At 39.3% G+C, this 20,704-nt stretch overlaps 1 protein-coding gene across 1 annotated transcript; it reads left to right on the top strand.

Annotated features, from left to right (window-relative positions):
- Positions 1-18,888: 18,888 nt before the first annotated feature.
- LOC308610710 (ferritin light chain-like) lies at positions 18,889-19,572 on the top strand (the record flags this gene model as incomplete). Its single annotated transcript, XM_081259749.1, is given in 3 exon segments — positions 18,889-18,931; positions 18,934-18,953; positions 18,956-19,572. Coding segments are annotated over 3 exon segments (531 nt in total), but the record flags the coding sequence as incomplete, so codon positions are not given.
- Positions 19,573-20,704: the final 1,132 nt, after the last annotated feature.

Genomic DNA, 20,704 nt, shown 5'->3' with positions numbered 1-20,704 from the left:
TCCCCACAACCTCTGGCAACCACTGATCTTTTGACTGTCTCCACACTTTTGCCTTTTCCTAAATTTCATATAGCTGCAATCATGTAATATGCATATAGCCTTTGCAGATTGGCTTTTTTTCACTTAGCAATATGCATTTAAGCTTCTTCCATGTCTTTTCATGGCTTCAGAGCCTTTTCTCTTTATTGCTCAATGCTATTCCTTTGTACCGATATACCATAGTTTGTTTATCCATTCACCTATTGAAAAACATCTTGGTTGATTTCAAGTTTTGGCAATTATGAAAGAAACTGTTATAAACATCCATGTGCAGGCTTTTATGCAGACATAACTTTTCAGTTCCTATGGGTAAATACCAAAGAGCATGATGACTAGATCACTGTATGGTAAAAGTATGTTTCGTTTTGTAAGAAACTGCCAAGTATCCTGCTAGCAACAAATGAGAATTTCAGTTGTTCTGCATAGTCAACCACTTTGGTATTTCATTATTTGAATTTTAGCCATTTGAATAGGTGTGTAGTGGTATCTCGTTATTGTTCTAATTTAAAATTCCCTGATGACATGGAATGTGTAGCATCTTTTCATATGCTTATTTGCCCTGTGTCTGTTTTGTTTTGTTTTTTAACCAACGCCTACTAACTCTTGTCCTCCTGTGTCTATTTATATTGTCTTTTTTCTTTCTTTCTTTCTTTTTTTTGAGCTTTTGATCATTTAGTCTTTTTCCTGGTATGTCCAATTATTTTTATATTAAAATTGGGCTTAACTTATTTTAGGAAACTGTAAAGATACCTCCATATTCTGGATGTTGTTATCGTTCTCTTGAAAAGATTTCCTTTTGCCCATGGCAGACAGTTACCATAGGGACTGGAAACCTTAGTCCATTCTCAGTTTGAGCTCATTCAAAGCTGTTTTTCCGTCTGTGTGAAGGGTGTTCTATTTCTGTCTTGTCCTTCCTCTACGGGTGTTGCCCTTTGGGATTACCATGTGAAAGTCTGGATTCTCCCTATTCCCAACTACCCTTGTATTTGTTAGGCTTTAAATGTAATGGTTCCCCCAGCCCTCTGAGACTAAGGATACGTGTAGCTTGTCATTCCATTCGTTGTTGCTTTTAGCTTGAGCTCTTGCCGTTTGGCTTCTGTGGTTACAGTCTTTTGAACGCCTTGGCTTTTCAGCTCCTAGGCTGTATGAGTTGAATCAGCAAATGCCCCAAGGAGAAAAGCTGCACCAAATGTCAAGCTTGCGTCTGTGTTTCCCTTCTCTCCAGAACTTGGCCCACATGTCTTGGTGTCTCTCTAACATTCAGATGCTGGCGAACAGATGTTTTCTTACTGTATCCAGGTTTTCTAAAATTTCTTTAGACTTCACCTGATCTTATGTTATTATTGAAGTATCATCTCAATTATCCCTAGGAAGAAAATGTACAATTTTATGTTTTTTAAATTTTCTATATTACCTCAGTTTCTGTAGAGACCTTTTACCTGATTGTCCAGTCTAGTTCCTGTGTTACCAGTGAGATGGAGATAGGTGGAGTCTAAGAATATTGGGGGGAAAATCACTGATGAATGATATGGCTCGTTCTTTTTGTTTATCCTCTCCTTATTTACCCTGGCAGCCTACATTTGCCCTTCTTGATTTGACCCAGTTGCCCAAATAAGCAAAGACCTGACTTTACTCTCATAAATGTCTGCATGTTAGGATAAGTTAGATGATGAACACCATGCCAAAGTTCTTTCTGTGACCAGTCAGAATGGCCATCATCAAAAATTCTACAAACAATAAATGCTGGAGAGGGTGTGGAGAAAAGGGAACCCTCTTGCACTGTTGGTGGGAATGTACATTGATACAGCCACTATTGAGTACAGTATGGAGGTTCCCTAAAAAACTAAAAATAGAACTACCATATGACCCAGCAATCCCACTACTGGGCATATACCCTAATAAAACCATAATTCAAAAAGAGACATGTACCACTATGTTCATTGTGGCAGTATTTACAATCGCCAGGACATGGAAACAACCTAAGTGTCCATCGACAGATGAATGATAAAGAAGATGTGGCACATATATACAGTAGAATATTACTCAGCCATAAAAAGAAATGCAATTGCGTTATTTGCAGTGAGGTGGATGGACCTGGAGACTGTCATACAGAGTGAAGTAAGTCAGAAAGAGAAAGACAAATACCGTATGCTAACACAGATATATGGAATCTGAAAAAAAAAATTCTTCTGAAGAACCTAGGGGCAGGACAGGAATAAAGATGCAGACGTAGAGAATGGACTTGAGGACACGGGGAAGGGTAAGCTGGGATGAACTGACAGAGTGGCCTGGACATATACACACATATATCCACTCCCAAGTGTAAAATACAAACTAGTGGGAAGCAGCCGCATAGCACAGGGAGATCAGCTCGGTGCTTTGTGGCCACCTAGAGGGGTGGGGTAGGGAGTGTGGGAGGGAGACGCAAGAGGGAGGAGATATGGGGATATATGTATATGTATAGGTGATTCACTTTGTTATAAAGCAGACACTAACACAGCATTGTAAAGCAATTATAGTCCAATAAAGATGTTAAAAAACCAAAAAGTTAGAGAGTAAAAAAATTCAAAAGAATTAGCCACACTCCTCCAACAGATTCTCTAACATTTAGCAAAACAGAATTCACACTGAATCTGGTTTATGAGGAAAAGACAAGTCAACTTGAAAGTGGATCAGAGATGACAACATTTCTTTTCCACGTGCCTGCTTTGGAGCCATATTTCTGCGGACCACTCAAAACCTTCCTCCTGAGTATTCTGTGATATATTAGAACCAGGAATAAGGGGTGTTAGTGCTGGAAGGGTCAGCCAGTGGTCTGCGATTTAACTCACATAGCCTTTCTGCACCAGACTCTTTAAGATCATTGAGCTAGCCTAAGAATTTTGAAGCTGTAGAATTCAAGACAGTACATTACAATAGGCCAACATTACTATTCTCCTGCTCTGACATTCTCCACTGATGGACAGATGAAGGAGAAGGAAGGGCAGTCACCAGTAAGTGAGAGTAAATGAAACTGGAATATTATAATTCAGTATCATTTGAGTGACTGAATTGGCTGGCAGAGTGTTCTCCAGTTAAGGGTGAGGGAAGATTAATTCTGCACATGACACCACCACTGTATTTATACAAGTCTACTGGGACAGTTGTTTGCCTTGAATTGTTTTCTTCATTCATTTCAGTCAGAGTTGTGTTGACTGATTTTCCTTTTTGATGTATGAAATACCTGTTTGACTGAATTTACCATTTAATTTACACTAATGCACTGTAAAAATGATACATTAGTCAAATTGGATTGGCAGGTATGAAAATGTTGACCCCAGAACTAGACAGAAATATAATATTGCCTTCTACAGAAATTAAGTCATATGCCCTGGATTTTGGGGAAATGTTCCAATTTTAACTATTTTGCCACGTTTCAAAAATGTAGGGCCACTGATCCCATAGTAAAAATAAGAAGATCTGTGAAGTCCAGAAAAACATAGTTTTGTGTGACTCTGACAATCACATAACACAAGAGAAAAAACTATTATGATAAATTTTACTGAGTTTCATACTTATCCAGAGGTGTTTCTAGGTTAAACTTTTGAGTCTTACTCTAAAAGTTCTTTAGGAACAAACACTACAAATATATTCATAGAAAACCCTCTTTATTTATAATTCCATTCTTCCAATATTTATAGTTACTATGACAGACCATTTCTCCACGACCCATCCCATAATTCTCTGCTCCTATCAAACATTTGGAAATTGAGGGCATGAACAGGAAAGTGAAGCAGTTTTTGAGATTATTGAATAATGCTGATTTTATAAAGACTGTTTTCTTCCATAGTTGACAAACTTATGATGGTACCGACTGTTGGATACTACTCTTAGAGATGAAAAAGGTCTTAAGGAATCTTCCATATTCCATTCACCAGTCTGTGTTCTTGTTGAAAGCAAAGTTAATTCCTTTCAAAATTAAATATTAGCTTAATAATAATTTTTAATCTTAAAATAATCTATCTGTGAGAATGGGAAGTTTAGGTAGGAAAAAGTGACAGAAGATGGGACAAAAAGAATTCATAGAAAGACAAAACAGAATTGTTAAAATGGTGGGTATGAACTTCTGTTTCCAACTATATCAGTTTACCTTAGGCCAGATAAATCATAAGCAACATTGGACTGTGAGCATTAGAAAGCTACTGAGGTAGCCATTACCTAGAAAAGTAAAATAGAGAAGGAAACTCACTGAAGTGAGAACAATATTCTGCACATGCTTTTCTAGCCCAGTCATTTAGAAACTACTGATGAAGAGCAAAAGTCTGAGAAACCAAATGTGGCTCCTAAGAGATAGAAAAGCCAGTAGATCTTAAGACAATGTCATAGGACTAAGGAAACCAGAGTTGGAATTGAGAAATAACAAGGCAGCTAGAATTTTTTTTTTTTTTTTTTTTTTTGCGGTATGCGGACCTCTCACTGCTGTGGCCTCTCCCGTTGCGGAGCACAGGCTCCAGACACGCCAGCTCAGCAGCCGTGGATTATGGGCTCAGCTACTCCGCAGCATGTGGGATCTTCCTGGAGCGGGGAATGACCCGTGTCCCCTGCATCAGCAGGCGGACTCCCAACCACTGCGCCACCAGGGAATCCCTGTGCCACATCTTTATCCATTCGTCTGTCGATCCTGCCAACACTTTTACTTTACTCAATTGAGACCAATGTCAGACTTGTAAGGTAATAAATTTACCTTGTTTGGAGTCACTAAATTTTTGATAATTTGTATGAAAGCAATAAAAAACAAATACAGAAGTTCTACAAGAGCCAGGCTATATATTTATACTTAAGTATTTCTGAAATGAATTTAACATTGTGATTGACAGCAACAGCAGCAGCTTCCATGGGATCCCATCACACACCTGAGGAAAAGCAGCCTAATACAAAGCAGTGACGGCAGCAGGTCACTGCCCCACACTTGGAGTAGAGGGGGACTTGACCTACTGTAGCAGCAGCATAGCCTGAATGGGAACCCATCCTCCTGTGGCACTAGTCCCATCAACATTAGTCTAGTCTGCTAGCATCTGCTGAGACAACAGGCCCCACATATACAAACCCTCCAACTCAGCAGCATTAAGTGAGCCAGGCTCAGGGTTTCCTGAAACTCATATCCAATGGCACTGAAAAGCCCAGATATCACCTACAGTTATGAAAACATAAAAAAACAAACAGAACACTGGGAACTTCAGAAAGAAAAGGGGAACAATGGAATGGGTGAAAACAAATGGGGTAAATAGAAGAGACTATCATTAGTCTCATGAGTTTCTTAAATACTATATGATGGTCAAAGCAAAAATTATGACACCATCTGATGTGGTTCTCAATGTAGAGAAAGGAAATACTACAGAAAATCATACTTTAAAACTGGGGAATATTAAGAGACCTAAATGGAAGTAAAATTTTGAAACTTCACTTGAAGTAATAAAACACTGATTCCAGTAGACTATGATAAGTTACATATGTATACTGTAATGCCAAAAGGAACCACTAGGAAAACTATGCACACAGTATACACAAATGATTATAAATAAATAAATTAAAATGGGCTTATTAAAAAATGTTTAAGTAACACACAAGAAGGCAAAATAAGAGAAACACAAGATTGAGAAACTAAGGTAAAAGACAAAACAAAAAATAAAATGGTAGACCTAATCTTTAACATAGCAATAATTACATTAACTGTAAATGATGTGAGTAACCAAGTCAAAGACAGAGATTAGAAGAGTAGATTAAAAAATCACAAGCATGATCCAAGTATATACTGTCTATAAGAAGCTTACTTTAAACATCATGATATAGGTAGTTCAGAGTAAAAGGATGAAAATGATATATCATGTGAACATTAATCAGAAAAAGCAGGAATGGATAAATTAATATCAGATAAAGTAGATTTCAGAGCAAAGGAAATTATTAGGGGCAAAGAGGGTCATTACATAAAGATAACAGGAATAATCCACCTAGATGACCTAGTGATACTAAATCTGTGTGCACCAAACAACAGAACTTCAAACTACATGAAGCAAACACTGAAAAAGGTAGTAAAAGGAGAAAATTTTAAATCCACAATTATTATTTGAGACTTCAACACAGCAATTTATAGAACTACCAGACAGAAAAATCAGCAAGGATATGGAAGAACTGAAAACATCATCAATCAACAGGACATAACTGACATTTAAAGAACACACTCAATAAGAGCAGAATACATATTCAAGTGTCCGTGGAACATTCACTCATATACCATATACTGGGTGATAAAAAAACATTAGCAGATTAAAAAGGATTAAAATCATACAGAGTAGGACTTCCGGGTAAGATGGCGGAAGAGTAAGACGCGGAGATCACCTTCCTCCCCACGGATACACCAGAAATACAGCTACACGTGGAACAACTCCTACAGAACACCTACTGAATGCTGGCAGAAGACCCCAGACCTCCCAAAAGGCAAGAAACTCCCCACATATCTGGGTAGGGCAAAGCGGAGAGATTCCCGCACAGAGGATCGGTGCCGAGCGGCACTCACCCGCCCCAGAGGCTTGTCTGCTCGCCCGCCAGGGCGGGCAGCGCTGGAAGCTGAGGCTCGGGCTTCGGTCAGAGCGCAGGGAAAGGGCTGGGGCTGGCGGCGAGAACTCAGCCTGAAGGGGGCTAATGTGCCACGGCTAGCCGGCAGGGAGTCCGGGAAAACTCTGGAGCTGCCGAAGAGGCAAGAGACTTTTTCTTCCCTCTTGGTTTCCTGGTGCGCGAGGAGAGGGGATTAAGAGCGCTGCTTAAAGGGGCTCCACAGATGGGCGCAAGTCGCGACTGAAAGCACGGAGCCCAGTGACGGGCGTGGGACGCTGGGGCTGCTGCTGCCGCCGCCAAGAAGCCTGTGTGCGAGCGCAGGTCACTGTCCACACCGCCCTTCCGGGAGCCTGTGCAGCCCGCCACTGCCGGGGTCCAGGGGCGGCTTCCCTGGGAGAACGCACGGCGCGCCTCGGGCTGGTGCAACGTCACGCCGAACTCTGCCGCTGCAGGCTCGCCCCGCACTCCGTGCCCCTCCCTCCCGCCCGGCCTGAGTAAGCCAGAGTCCCCGAAGAGGCTGCTCCTTTAACCCTGTCCTGTCTGAGCGAAGAACAGACGCCCTCCGGCGACCTACACGCAGAGGCGGGGCCAAATCCAAAGCTGAGACCCAGGAGCTGTGAGAACAAAGAAGAGAAAGGGAAACCTCTCCCAGCAGCCTCAGAAGCAGCGGATTAAAGCTCCACAATCAACTTGATGTACCCTGCATCTGTGGAATACATGAATAGACAACAAATCATCCCAAATTGAGGAGCCAGGAGTCAGTGCTGTGCCTCTGAGGTGGGAGAGCCAACTTCAGAACACTGGTCCACAAGAGACCTCCCAGCTCCACATAATATCAAACGGCGAAAATCTTCCAGAGATCTCCATCTCAACAGCAGCACCCAGCTTCACTCAACGACCAGCAAGCTACAGTGCTGGACACCCTATGCCAAACAACTAGCAAGACAGAAACACAACGCCACCCATTAGCAGAGAGGTGGCCTAAAATCATAAAAAGTCCGCAGACACCCCAAAACACACCACCAGACGTGGACCTGCCCACCAGAAAGACAAGATCCAGCCTCATTCACCAGAACACAGGCACTAGTACCTTCCACCAGAAAGCCTACACAACCCACTAAACCAACCTTAGCCACTGGGGACAGACACCAAAAACAACGGGAACTACGAACCTGCAGCCTGCAAAAAGGAGACCCCAAACACAGTAACATAAGCAAAATGAGAAGACAGAAAAACACACAGCAGGAGAAGGAACAAGATAAAAACCCACCAGACCTAACAAATGAAGATGTAATAGGCAGTCTACCTGAAAAAGAATTCAGAATAATGATGGTAAAGATGATCCAAGATTCTATTTCCCAGATCCAAAATCTTGGAAATAGAATAGACAAAATGCAAGAAACAGTTAACAAGGACCTAGAAGAACTAAAGATGAATCAAGCATCGATTAAAAACACAATACATGGAATAAAAAATACTCTAGATGGGATCAATAGCAGAATAACTGAGGCAGAAGAACGGATAAGTGAGGTGGAAGATAAAATAGTGGAAATAACTGCTGCAGAGCAAAATAAAGAAAAAAGAATGAAAAGAACAGAGGACAGTCTCAGAGACCTCTGGGACAACATTAAACGCACCAACATTCGAATTATAGGGGTTCCAGAAGAAGAAGAGAAAAAGAAAGGGACTGAGAAAATATTTGAAGAGATTATAGTTGAAAACTTCCCTAATATGGGAAAGGAAATAGTTAATCAAGTCCAGGAAGCACAGAGAGTCCCATACAGAATAAATCCAAGGAGAAATACGCCAAGACACATATTAATCAAACTGTCAAAAATTAAACACAAAGAAATCATATTAAAAGCAGCAAGGCAAAATCAACAAATAACACACAAGGGAATCCCCATCAGGATAACAGCTGATCTATCAGCAGAAACTCTACAAGCCAGAAGGGAGTGGCAGGACATAATTAAAGTGATGAAGGAGAAAAACCTGCAACCAAGATTACTCTACCCAGCAAGGATCTCATTCAGATTTGATGGAGAAATTAAAACCTTTACAGACAAGCAAAAGCTGAGAGAGTTCAGCACCACCAAACCAGCTTTACAACAAATGCTAAAGGAACTTCTCTAGGCAAGAAACACAACAGAAGGAAAAGACCTACAAGAACGAACCCAAAACAATTAAGAAAATGGGAATAGGAACATACATATCGATAATTACCTTAAATGTAAATGGACTAAATGCTCCCACCAAAAGACACAGATTGGCTGAATGGATACAAAAACAAGACCCATATATATGCTGTCTACAAGAGACCCACTTCAGACCTAGAGACACATACAGACTGAAAGTAAGGGGATGGAAAAAGATATTCCATGCAAATGGAAACCAAAAGAAAGCTGGAGTAGCAATTCTCATATCAGACAAAATAGACTTTAAAATAAAGACTACTAGAAGAGACAAAGAAGGACACTACCTAATGACCAAGGGATCGATCCAAGAAGAAGATATAACAATTGTAAATATTTATGCACCCAACATAGGAGCACCTCAATACATAAGGCAAATACTAACAGCCATAAAAGGAGAAATCGACAGTAACACAATCATAGTAGGGGGCTTTAACACCCCACTTTCACCAATGGACAGATCTTCCAAAATGAAAATAAATAAGGAAACACAAGCTTTAAATGATACATTAAACAAGATGGACTTAATTGATATTTATAGGACATTCCATCCAAAAACAACAGAATACACATTTTTCTCAAGTGCTCATGGAACATTCTCCAGGATAGATCATACCTTGGGCCACAAATCAAGCCTTGGTAAATTTAAGAAAATTGAAATTGTATCAAGTGTCTTTTCTGACCACAATGCTATGAGACTAGATATCAATTACAGGAAAAGAGCTGTAAAAAATACAAACACATGGAGGCTAAACAATACACTACTTAATAACGAAGTGATCACTGAAGAAATCAAAGAGGAAATTAAAAAATACCTAGAAACAAATGACAATGGAGACACGACGACCCAAAACCTATGGGATGCAGCAAAAGCAGTTCTAAGAGGGAAGTTTATAGCAATACAATCCCACCTTAAGAAACAGGAAACATCTCGAATAAACAACCTAACCTTGCACCTAAAGCAATTAGAGAAAGAAGAACAAAAACACCCCAAAGTTAGCAGAAGGAAAGAAATCATAAAAATCAGATCAGAAATAAATGAAAAAGAAATGAAGGAAACGATAGCAAAGATCAATAAGACTAAAAGCTGGTTCTTTGAGAAGATAAACAAAATTGATAAACCATTAGCCAGACTCATCAAGAAAAGAAGGGAGAAGACTCAAATCAATAGAATTAGAAATGAAAAAGGAGAAGTAACAACTGACACTGCAGAAATACAAAAGATCATGAGAGATTACTTCAAGCAACTCTATGCCCATAAAATGGACAACCTGGAAGAGATGGACAAATTCTTAGAAATGCACAACCTGCCAAGACTGACTCAGAAAGAAATAGAAAATATGAATAGACCAATCACAAGCACTGAAATTGAAACTGTGATAAAAAATCTTCCATCAAACAAAAGCCCAGGACCAGATGGCTTCACAGGCGAATTCTATCAAACATTTAGAGAAGAGCTAACACCCATCCTTCTCAAACTCTTCCAAACAATATCAGAGGAAGGAACACTCCCAAACTCATTCTACGAGGCCACCATCACCTTGATACCAAAACCAGGCAAGGATGTCACAAAGAAAGAAAACTACAGGCCAATATCACTGATGAACATAGATGCAAAAATCCTCAACAAAATACTAGCAAACAGAATCCAACAGCACATTAAAAGGATCATACACCATGATCAAGTGGGGTTTATTCCAGGAATGCAAGGATTCTTCAATATATGCAAATCAATCAATGTGATACACCATATTAACAAGTTGAAGGAGAAAAACCATATGATCATCTCAATAGATGCAGAGAAAGCTTTTGACAAAATTCAACACCCATTTATGATAAAAACCCTGCAGAAAGTAGGCATAGAGGGAACTTTCCTCAACATCATAAAGGCCATATATGACAAACCCACAGCCAACATTGTCCTCAATGGTGAAAAACTAAAACCATTTCCACTAAGATCAGGAACAAGACAAGGCTGCCCACTCTCACCACTCTTATTCAACATAGTTTTGGAAGTTTTAGCCACAGCAATCAGAGAAGAAAAGGAAATAAAAGGAATCCAAATCGGAAAAGAAGAAGTAAAGCTGTCACTGTTTGCAGATGACATGATACTATACATAGAGAATCCTAAAGATGCTACCGAAAAACTACTAGAACTAATCAATGAATTTGGTAAAGTAGCAGGATACAAAATTAATGTACAGAAATCTCTGGCATTCCTGTACACAAATGATGAAAAATCTGAAAATGAAATCAAGAAAACACTCCCATTTACCATTGCAACAAAAAGAATAAAATATCTAGGAATAAACCTACCTAAGGAGACAAAAGACCTGTATGCAGAAAATTATAAGACACTGATGAAAGAAATTAAAGATGATACAAATAGATGGAGAGATATACCATGCTCCTGGATTGGAAGAATCAATATTGTGAAAATGACTCTACTACCCAAAGCAATCTACAGATTCAATGCAATCCCTATCAAACTACCACTGGCATTTTTCACAGAACTAGAACAAAAAATTTCAAAATTTGTTTGGAAAAACAAAAGACCCCGAATAGCCAAAGCAATCTTGAGAACGAAAAACGGAGGTGGAGGAATCAGGCTCCCTGACTTCAGACTATACTACAAAGCTACAGTAATCAAGACAGTGTGGTACTGGCATAAAAACAGAAAGATAGATCAGTGGATCAGGATAGAAAGCCCAGAGATAAACCCACGCACATATGGCCAACTTATCTTTGATAAAGGAGGCAGGAATGTACAGTGGAGAAAGGACAGCCTCTTCAATAAGTGGTGCTGGGAAAACTGCACAGGGACATGTAAAAGTTTGAGATTAGATCATTCCCTAACACCATACACAAAAATAAGCTCAAAATGGATTAAAGACTTAAATGTAAGGCCAGAAACTATCAAACTCTTAGAGGAAAACATAGGTAGAACACTCTATGACATAAATCACAGCAAGATCCTTTTGGACCCACCTCCTAGAGAAATGGAAATAAAAACAAAGATAAACAAATGGGACCTAATGAAACTTCAAAGCTTTTGCACAGCAAAGGAAACCATAAACAAGACCAAAAGACAACCCTCAGAATGGGAGAAAATATTTGCAAATGAAGCAACTGACAAAGGATTAATCTCCAAAATTTATAAAGAGCTCATGCAGCTCAATAGCAAAAAAACAAACAACCCAATCCAAAACTGGGCAGAAGACTTAAATAGGCATTTCTCCAAAGAAGATATACAGACTGCCAACAAACACATGAAAGAATGCTCAACATCATTAATCATTAGAGAAATGCAAATCAAAACTACAATGAGATATCATCTCACACCAGTCAGAATGGCCATCATCAAGAAATCTAGAAACAATAAATGCTGGAGAGGGTGTGGAAAAAAGGGAACACTCTTGCACTGCTGGTGGGAATGTGAATTGGTACAGCCACTATGGAGAACAGTATGGAGGTTCCTTAAAAAACTAAAAATAGAACTACCATATGACCCAGCAATCCCGCTACTAGGCATATACCCTGAGAAAACCATAATTCCAAAAGAGACATGTACCAAAATGTTCATTGCAGCTCTATTCACAATAGCCTGGAGCTGGAAACAACCTAAGTGTCCATCATCGGATGAATGGATAAAGAAGATGTGGCACATATATACAATGGAATATTACTCAGCCATAAAAAGAAACAGAATTGAGTTATTTGTAATGAGGTGGATAGACCTAGAGTCTGTCATACAGAGTGAAGTAAGTCAGAAAGAGAAAGACAAGTACCGTATGCTAACACATATATACGGAATTTAAAAAAAAAAGTCATGAAGGACCTAGGGGCAAAACGGGAATAAAGACATAGACCTACTTGAGAATGGACTTGAGGATATGGGGAGGGGGAAGGGTAAGCTGTGACAAAGCGAAAGAGAGGCATGGACATATATACACTACCAAACGTAAGGTAGATAGATAGTGGGAAGCAGCCACAGAGCACAGGGAGATCAGCTCGGTGCTTTGTGACCGCCTGGAGGGGTGGGATGGGGAGGGTGGGAGGGAGGGAGATACATGAGGGAAGGGATGTGGGAACAGATGTATATGTATGACTGATTCACTTTGTTATAAAGCAGAAACTAAATAAAATTTAAAAAAAAATCATACAGAGTATGTTCTCTAGCCATAATGGAATCAGACTAGAAATCAATAACAGAAAGACAACAGGAGAATCTTCAATCACATGAAAACTAAATATCACAATTCCAAATCACTCATGGGTAAAAAAGACAGCGTCAAGGAAAAAAATTTTAATGCATAGAATAAAGGAAAATGGAGATATAACAGATCAAAGTTTGTGGAATAAAGTGAAAGTAATGTTAAAAGGGAAGTTTATAGAACTAAATTGGGAAAGAAAATATTTCAAAGCAATAATCTAATGTTCTATATTACAATAGTAAAAAAGGAAGAGGAAAAAACACTAAACAAGCAGAAAGAAGGAAATAATAAAGATGAAACAGAAGTGCATGAAACTGAAAACAGGAAAATGGGGGGGGGGGAAATCAATGAAACAAAAGGCTGGTTCTTGGAAATAAACAATTTAATCAATAAAGATCTAGCAAGACTGATAAAGGTAAAAACAGAGATGGCACAAATCACAGCTATCAGAAATGCAACCAGGGATACCATGACATATCCTGCAGGTTAATAAGGGACAAGTTATTATGAACAAGTCTACACTATAAATTCAAAATTGTAGATGAAATGGGCCAATTCTTCTACACCCAAAACTACCAAAACTCAGCCAAGATGAAATAGATAATCTCAATTTTCCTGTAACCATTAGAAACACTGATTTTTCATTTAAAAACTCCCAAAAGAAATATTCAGGCTTAGATGTTTCACTTTTACCCAATACTTAAAGAATTAAAACCAATTTTACATGATTTGATAAGAAATAGAAGTAGAGGGAACAGTTCCTAATTAATTTTATGAAGCCAGTATTACCTTGATACCAAAACCAGACAGGAATAGTATAAAAAGAAGAAGACTATAGACCAATATGTTTTATGAAATTGCCTGTAAAAATCTTCAGCCAGATATTAGCAAATTAAATCCAGAAAAATATAAGAAGCATAATATATCATGACCAAGTGGTATTTATTCCAGTTATGCAAAGTTGGTTAAATATTTGAAAATCAAACAATGTAATCTACCATATCCAATAGATTAAGGGGGAAAAGTCATGTGATCCTATCCATTAATGCAGAGAAAACATTTGACAAAATCCAATCCCATTCATGATTTGGCACATATATACAATGACATATTACTCAGCCATAAAAAGAAACAAAATTGAGCTATTTGTAATGAGTTGGATAGACCTAGAGTCTGTCACACAGAGTGAAGTAAGTCAGAAAGAGAAAGACAAATACCGTATGCTAACACATATATATGGAATCTAAGAAAAAATATGTCATGAAGAACCTAGGGGTAAAACAGGAATAAAGACACAGACCTACTTGAGAAAGGACTTGAGAATATGGGGAGGGGAAAGGGTAAGCTGTGACAAAGCGAGAGAGAGGCATGGACATATATACACTACCAAACGTAAGGTAGATAGCTAGTGGGAAGCAGCCGCATAGCACAGGGAGATCAGATCGGTGCTTTGTGACTGCCTGGAGGGGTGGGATAGGGAGGGTGGGAGGGAGGGAGACGCAAGAGGGAAGAGATATGGGAACATATGTATATGTATAACTGATTCACTTTGTTATAAAACAGAAACTAACACACCATTGTGAAGCAATTATACTCCAATAAAGTTGTAAAAAAATAATAATAAAATTAAAAAATTTTTAGAAAAGAAGAAAAAAAAAACCCAAGCAAAATAGGAATAGAAAAGGAACATACTGAAACTCATAAAGAGTATCTACAAACAACCTATACCGACATTATATTTAACTGTGAAAGACTGAATGCTTTCTCTGTAAGATCAGAAACAAGGCACCAATATCTGCCCTCACCACTTTTATGAAATATATTAATGGAGTTTCTAGTAAGAAAATAAAGCAAAAATAAATAAATACATAAATTTAAAAGTTAAAATTTTAAAACATTTATTTAAAAGATAGAAGGACTATTCCTACTACGTTGAATAGGACGGAATATATCCTACTGAATGTTGAATAGTAATATATACTATTATATTAAATAAGGAAAAGTAAAACGGTATCTCAAGAGGAGATGATAATCTAAATGGAGAAAATACCAAGGAATCCACAAAAAGCTTGAGAAATCACATTAGTTTGTAAATGTTTCAGAGTAAAAATCAACACAGTTTTATCAAATTATATATTAATAACAAATGTGTAGAAGCTTAAATAAAAATATGTGATGCCATTTACAACGGACCTAAATAAATATTTAAATATAAGCCCAATAAGACATTTATAGGACCTCTATACTGAAAATTACAAAATGCTGATGAAGAAAAATTTAAAAGTCCCAAACAAAGAGTGAGACATACCTTGTTCATGGATGAGAAAACACAACATAATAAAGATGTCAATTCTCCCCAAGTTAAGAGGCTTAACATAATTACTCTTAAAATGCCCTCAAGGTTTTTGTGGATATAGACAAGCTTATTCTAAGATTTATATGGTAAGAAGAGGCTGAAGAATAGCTAAAACAATTTGTAAAGGAAGATTAAAACGGGAGGAATTAATCTACCCAATTTCAAGATTTTGCAGTCATGATGGAGGGTAGATACACAGATCAATGGAATGGAATAGAGAACCCAGAAATAGACTGACATAAATACATGTAACTTGTTTTTGACAGCAGTGTGAAAGCTATCAAGGAAGAATAGACTTTTCAAAAAATGGTACTGAAACAGTTGGACATCCCTCGACAAAAACAAACAAACAAAAAATGAACCTTAACCTAAACCTCCACACCTTACACAAAAATTAAATCAAAGTGGGTCATAATCTTAAATGTAAATGCAGGACATTTTTAGAAAAAAAATAGGAGAAAATCTTTGGCATCTAGAACTACGTGAATAATTCTTAGACTTGACACCGAAAGTATGATCCATAAAAGCAAAAATTGATAAGTTGGATCTCATCAAAATGAGTTAGAAATGCTTCATAGAAGATCATTTTAAGTGGATGAAAACTCAAATTACACAGTGGGAAAACATATTTGAAAATCCCACATGAGACAAATGACTTGTATCTATAATATACAAAGAACTCGCCAAACAACTTAAAAAAACCCAACTAGATAATAGGCAGAAGACAGGAACAGACATTTCATGGAAGAGAATATACACATGGCAAAGAGGCCCATGAAAAGATGCTCAACATCGTTAGCCATTGGGGAAATGCAAATTAAGACCATAATGAGGTATCAGAGAATAACTAAAATTAAAGTATCGTGACAACATCAAATGCTGGCGAGTACATAGAAAAATTATATCACATCACTGGTGGGAAAATAAAATGGTTTATAGCCACTCGGAGAAACAGCTTGACAGTCTCTTTTAATCCTAAAATTAGATTCACCCTACAACGCAGTAATTGTACTCTTGAGCATTTATCCAAAAGAAACAAAAACTTAATTAAGTTCCCACAGAAACTTACACGTCAATGTTCATAGCAGTTTTATTTATAACAGCCAAAAACTGGCGACTACCCAAATGTCTTTCAATGGATGAATGTTGAAACAAATTGTGATAAAATCTTATGACTGAATACTACCGAGCAACAAAAAGGAACAAATTATTAATATATGCAAAAATTGAAATGAACTTCAAGGGAATGATGCCGAGGGAAAAATGTTTTAAAGCCAATCTCTGAAGATTAAGTAATTCATGATGATGTTTACACATTATTCTTAAAATAACGAAACTGTGGAGATGGAGAACAGATTAGAAGTTGCCAAGGGTTAGAGATGGGGGTAGATGGTACAGCGGGGGAACTTTGTGAGGTTTGTGTGGTCCCAGTACAAATAATACAGCAATCTTGGTTTTAATCCCTAAAGATGTTTAAAAGCAATTCCTAATAAGAGGTGTCTAGATATTTAGCAATGGCAGCAGATTAGAGGTATAGCTCCCCAACATGACAACTTCAAAACAGATGGTACTAATTCAATGCATATGTTCATTTTAAAAAGGCCAATCACAATACTTAAATGGTATATATCTTAACGATATTATTCTAAGGATCCAGCTATACCAGATGGACTAGCATGATTCTCTGTACATTCAATCTTATTTAAGACAGTAAATCTTATAATAAGACAGTTAAAAAGAGAAAAAGAAAAAAACAAACAAACCAACTACAGTTGGATATTCTCATAGGAAGATGAGGGGAAAATATGTAGCAGTGGTTCAAAAGCTTAAGCAGTGGCACCTAAATTTGCCTGCACATTAGAATCATCTGAAGCACTTTTTAAAAACCCTCACACCAACAGTTGGGCATCCTAAACCAATAAAATCATTTTAAATCTCCTCAGACGATGCCAATGTCTAGCCAGAACTGAGAAACAGTGGACTAAGCAGAAGGGGATGTTTCTACAAAGATTTCTTAACAATAAGTCCTTTCACCCAATCAGATTTACACACACCCCCCCCGCCTCCGCAACTGTGTAAAGAAGGCTAGATGTTGTCCATACTTGCTTAGCTTTAATTAGCACTTGTGACTTGCCCAAAACCTAGATCATGTTTCCCCTAAATTTCATGTTATTCCCTAAGTTTTTCAAATCCAGGGCTAAGGGGTTTGCCAGGATGAGATTTTAAGTGCTCACACAGGGGAAGTCCCTGTCAAACCAGGACAGAGGTCACTCTACACTGAAATGTAAAGCATCCTAAATAACCCTGCCACTACTCCCAGATACTAGTCTGTGCCAACCAGTGGAGAAAAGGCATTCTCCATTACTACCACGGCAAATGCTGCTGTACTTGACTTGGCTACTCCCTAACTTTTCCAGGTGCCACTCCCCTTAACCTGCTGGTGGACGCTTTGGCCAGCTGACAATGCAGATATTTTCAAACTTTTAGGTGAATAAAAATCATCTGGAGGGCCAGTTATAACAGAGATCACTGAGCCCCACCAGAGTTGCTGATTCCATAGGGCTGGGACAGGGCCCTAAAACTTGAATATATGACATATTATCAGGGGACGCTGGTAAAGCTGGTCAGGTTGTTACCGAATGCAGGTTCATGTGTCTAAAGCACAGTGAGGCCAAAGAAACCAGAAGGTAGGAGTCTGGAGCAGAGAAAGGTTTATTGCAGGATCGAGCAAGGAGAGGGGTGGCCCGTGTTCCAAAACACCCTGAAATCTCCAAAGGATTTCAGCAAAGCATTTTTAAAGGTCAGGTGAGGGAGGGACGTCCCAGGGAATGTGATCATCTCATGCACAATCCTCTGATTGGTTGATGTTGAGGCCACAGGACAGGTAACATTATCCATCCTTAGGTGCCAGAAGGTCTGGGGGCTACGTGCTCATGATCATCAAGGAGTTCATTTCTTCCATTGGCTGGTGGTTTTTAGCATCTGAAAACTCCAGAAATATGCCTGAGATACTATTATCTGAGTACTTCAGAGAGGAACTACAGTAGAGGCTATGGGGGATGGGTTTGTCCTAGGAAGGCCCCATAGGGTACTGCTCGGTTACAAGGTGACCATACTTTGAGAACCACTGCTCTAGTGGCTTGGAATGTTAAGAAAGTAATGGAAGAATCCCTACCCAGATCTAGCTTCTAGTATCGCCAGCTATTTTGGTGGGGGGAAGGGTAAGTTTTGTCCTTGCTTGGACTTCTTGTTCACTTGTATCAAAGCCTATTTGAGGCAGTGCGCTTGGCAGTCCTGCAGATCTGCCTTTTGCTTCAACAGTGTTTGGAATGAACAGACCCAGGGACGCTCCTTGCTCCAGCCCCCGACAACCGTCCAGCCTTTCTTCCTGTCGCAACCTTTGGAATCAGCCACTCAGCTATCCTCAGCCTCCAGGACAGGCCAACACCGTTTTTTGAGCTTAGCTCCTTATCACTGATCAACCACGAGTTCCCAGGTTCGTCAGAATTATTCCATCGAGGTGGAGGCCGCCGTCCACCGCCTGTTAACATGCATCTGTGGACACTTACCTCTCTCTGAGCTTCTATTTCGACAGCAACAATGGGACTCTGGACAGTGGGGGCCACATTTTTCGCCAACTGCCTAAGGAGAAGTGTGAGGGCGCCCAACGTCTCTTGAAAATGCAAAACCAGTGCTGCGGCCGCGCCCTCTTCCAGGATGCGCGGAAGCCTTCTCAAGATGAGTGGGGTAGAACCCAGGACACTGTGGAAGCCGCCGTTCTTAGGGAGAAGAACCTGAACCAGGCACTATCGGATCTGCACACCCTGGGTCCTGCCCGCACACACTCCCACCTCTGTGACTTCCTGGAGAGCCGCTTCCTGGAGGAGCAGCTGAAACTCATCAAGAAGATGGGCGACCACTTGACCAACCTCCGCAGGCTGGCTGGTCCGCAGGCTGTGCTGGGCGAGTATCTTTTCGAAAGGCTCACGCTCGAGCACAAACAGGAGTCTCTGAAGTGCAGCGGCCTCTGAGGAGCCCCTCTGGCGTCAGAGTTCTGCCTGAAGCCCAGCTCTGCATCCACTAGGCAGCTTTGTAACCGCCCTGGAGCCCTCTCCCAAGCCTTGGACCAAATGGAAACAATAACGCTTTTTGCAGAAGAAAAATAAAAAGCCTATTTGAAACACAAACAGAATAAAGAGAAAAAAAGAAATATAATGTATATATATATATATATATATACACAGGTTCTTTTAACATATGGATTGCCCCACTTTATCTGTGTGAAACAAGTTTGTTCCCGTTATTGGGCTAGTCCTCAAGTTTTGCTGCTCGTATTAATTACCTAAAGAGCTTTGAAGAAAAACATTGGTGTCTGGGTCCCAGCCCCAGAGATTTTGATTCAGTAGTTCTAGGGAGGAGCCTGGGCACATGGAGGTCTCAGAGTTCCCCAGGTGATTCTAATGTGCAGCAAATTTGTGAACCACCTTTTGGCTTCAATCCAGCTAGTGATCAGATATTAAATCTAAGACACATGGGCTACTGCGTGAGCTCTGTTGCTAGGTGTATTCCATTTTCTTCCTCCTGGAAGATTCGTGCCAGGGAAAATGATTGATAGTTGTGTTACTTCTCTGAAGTGGATAGAACTTTCCAATTAGCGTGAACAGGGGAGGGTGAATGGGTGAATGCAATAAGGTGTATCATTTACGTATTGCCGTATGTGTATGGCTAGAAGCTTTTGCAACTGACGTCTGCCCTACTTTTCATGCTAATGGTAATGCTTGTCCTCCTAATGCAGCTGTAAACTTTATAAGCCCATAGGTAGACAGCATCACAAAATATTTACCCCTCCCCACTGGCCCACTCTCAAGCTTCACTCCCCTTCCCCAATACACAAATGTACATCAATGCGCTTGAGACCAATATCAACATACTGACCTTCAATTCTTCTACTTTGCAGCTTCCCTCTTATCAGGAGATGTCAGCATTTAGTGCAAGGACAAATGCTTGCCTCTTGGTGAGTAATGTAGACAATGCCTCCAAGAGACAAATAGCCCTTACGGAGGGGGAAAAAGTCTTTCAAAATGGTTGATGCCCAGAGGAGGCATTTTCAGTCATCTCAGCTTAGGGGTCAAATATCCAATATTAAAAAGGTTAAAAAGAAGAAGAAGAAAGCAAGGAAGAAAAGAATGAAACAATTTTCTTAGCTCATAGTAATAAGGCAGTTTTCCATAAAAAAAAGACTTAAGCCTTAAATTCTCTTTCCTAATCAAAATGTGCTTTTCCATCTTTAGACTATTCCTCTTATATCCTGT

Source organism: Mesoplodon bidens (assembly GCF_964165515.1).
Source record: "Mesoplodon bidens genome assembly, contig: HAP1_SCAFFOLD_1063, whole genome shotgun sequence".
In the NCBI taxonomy this organism is placed as follows: Eukaryota; Metazoa; Chordata; class Mammalia; order Artiodactyla; family Ziphiidae; genus Mesoplodon; species Mesoplodon bidens.
This window is presented reverse-complemented; position numbering and strand designations above follow the sequence as displayed.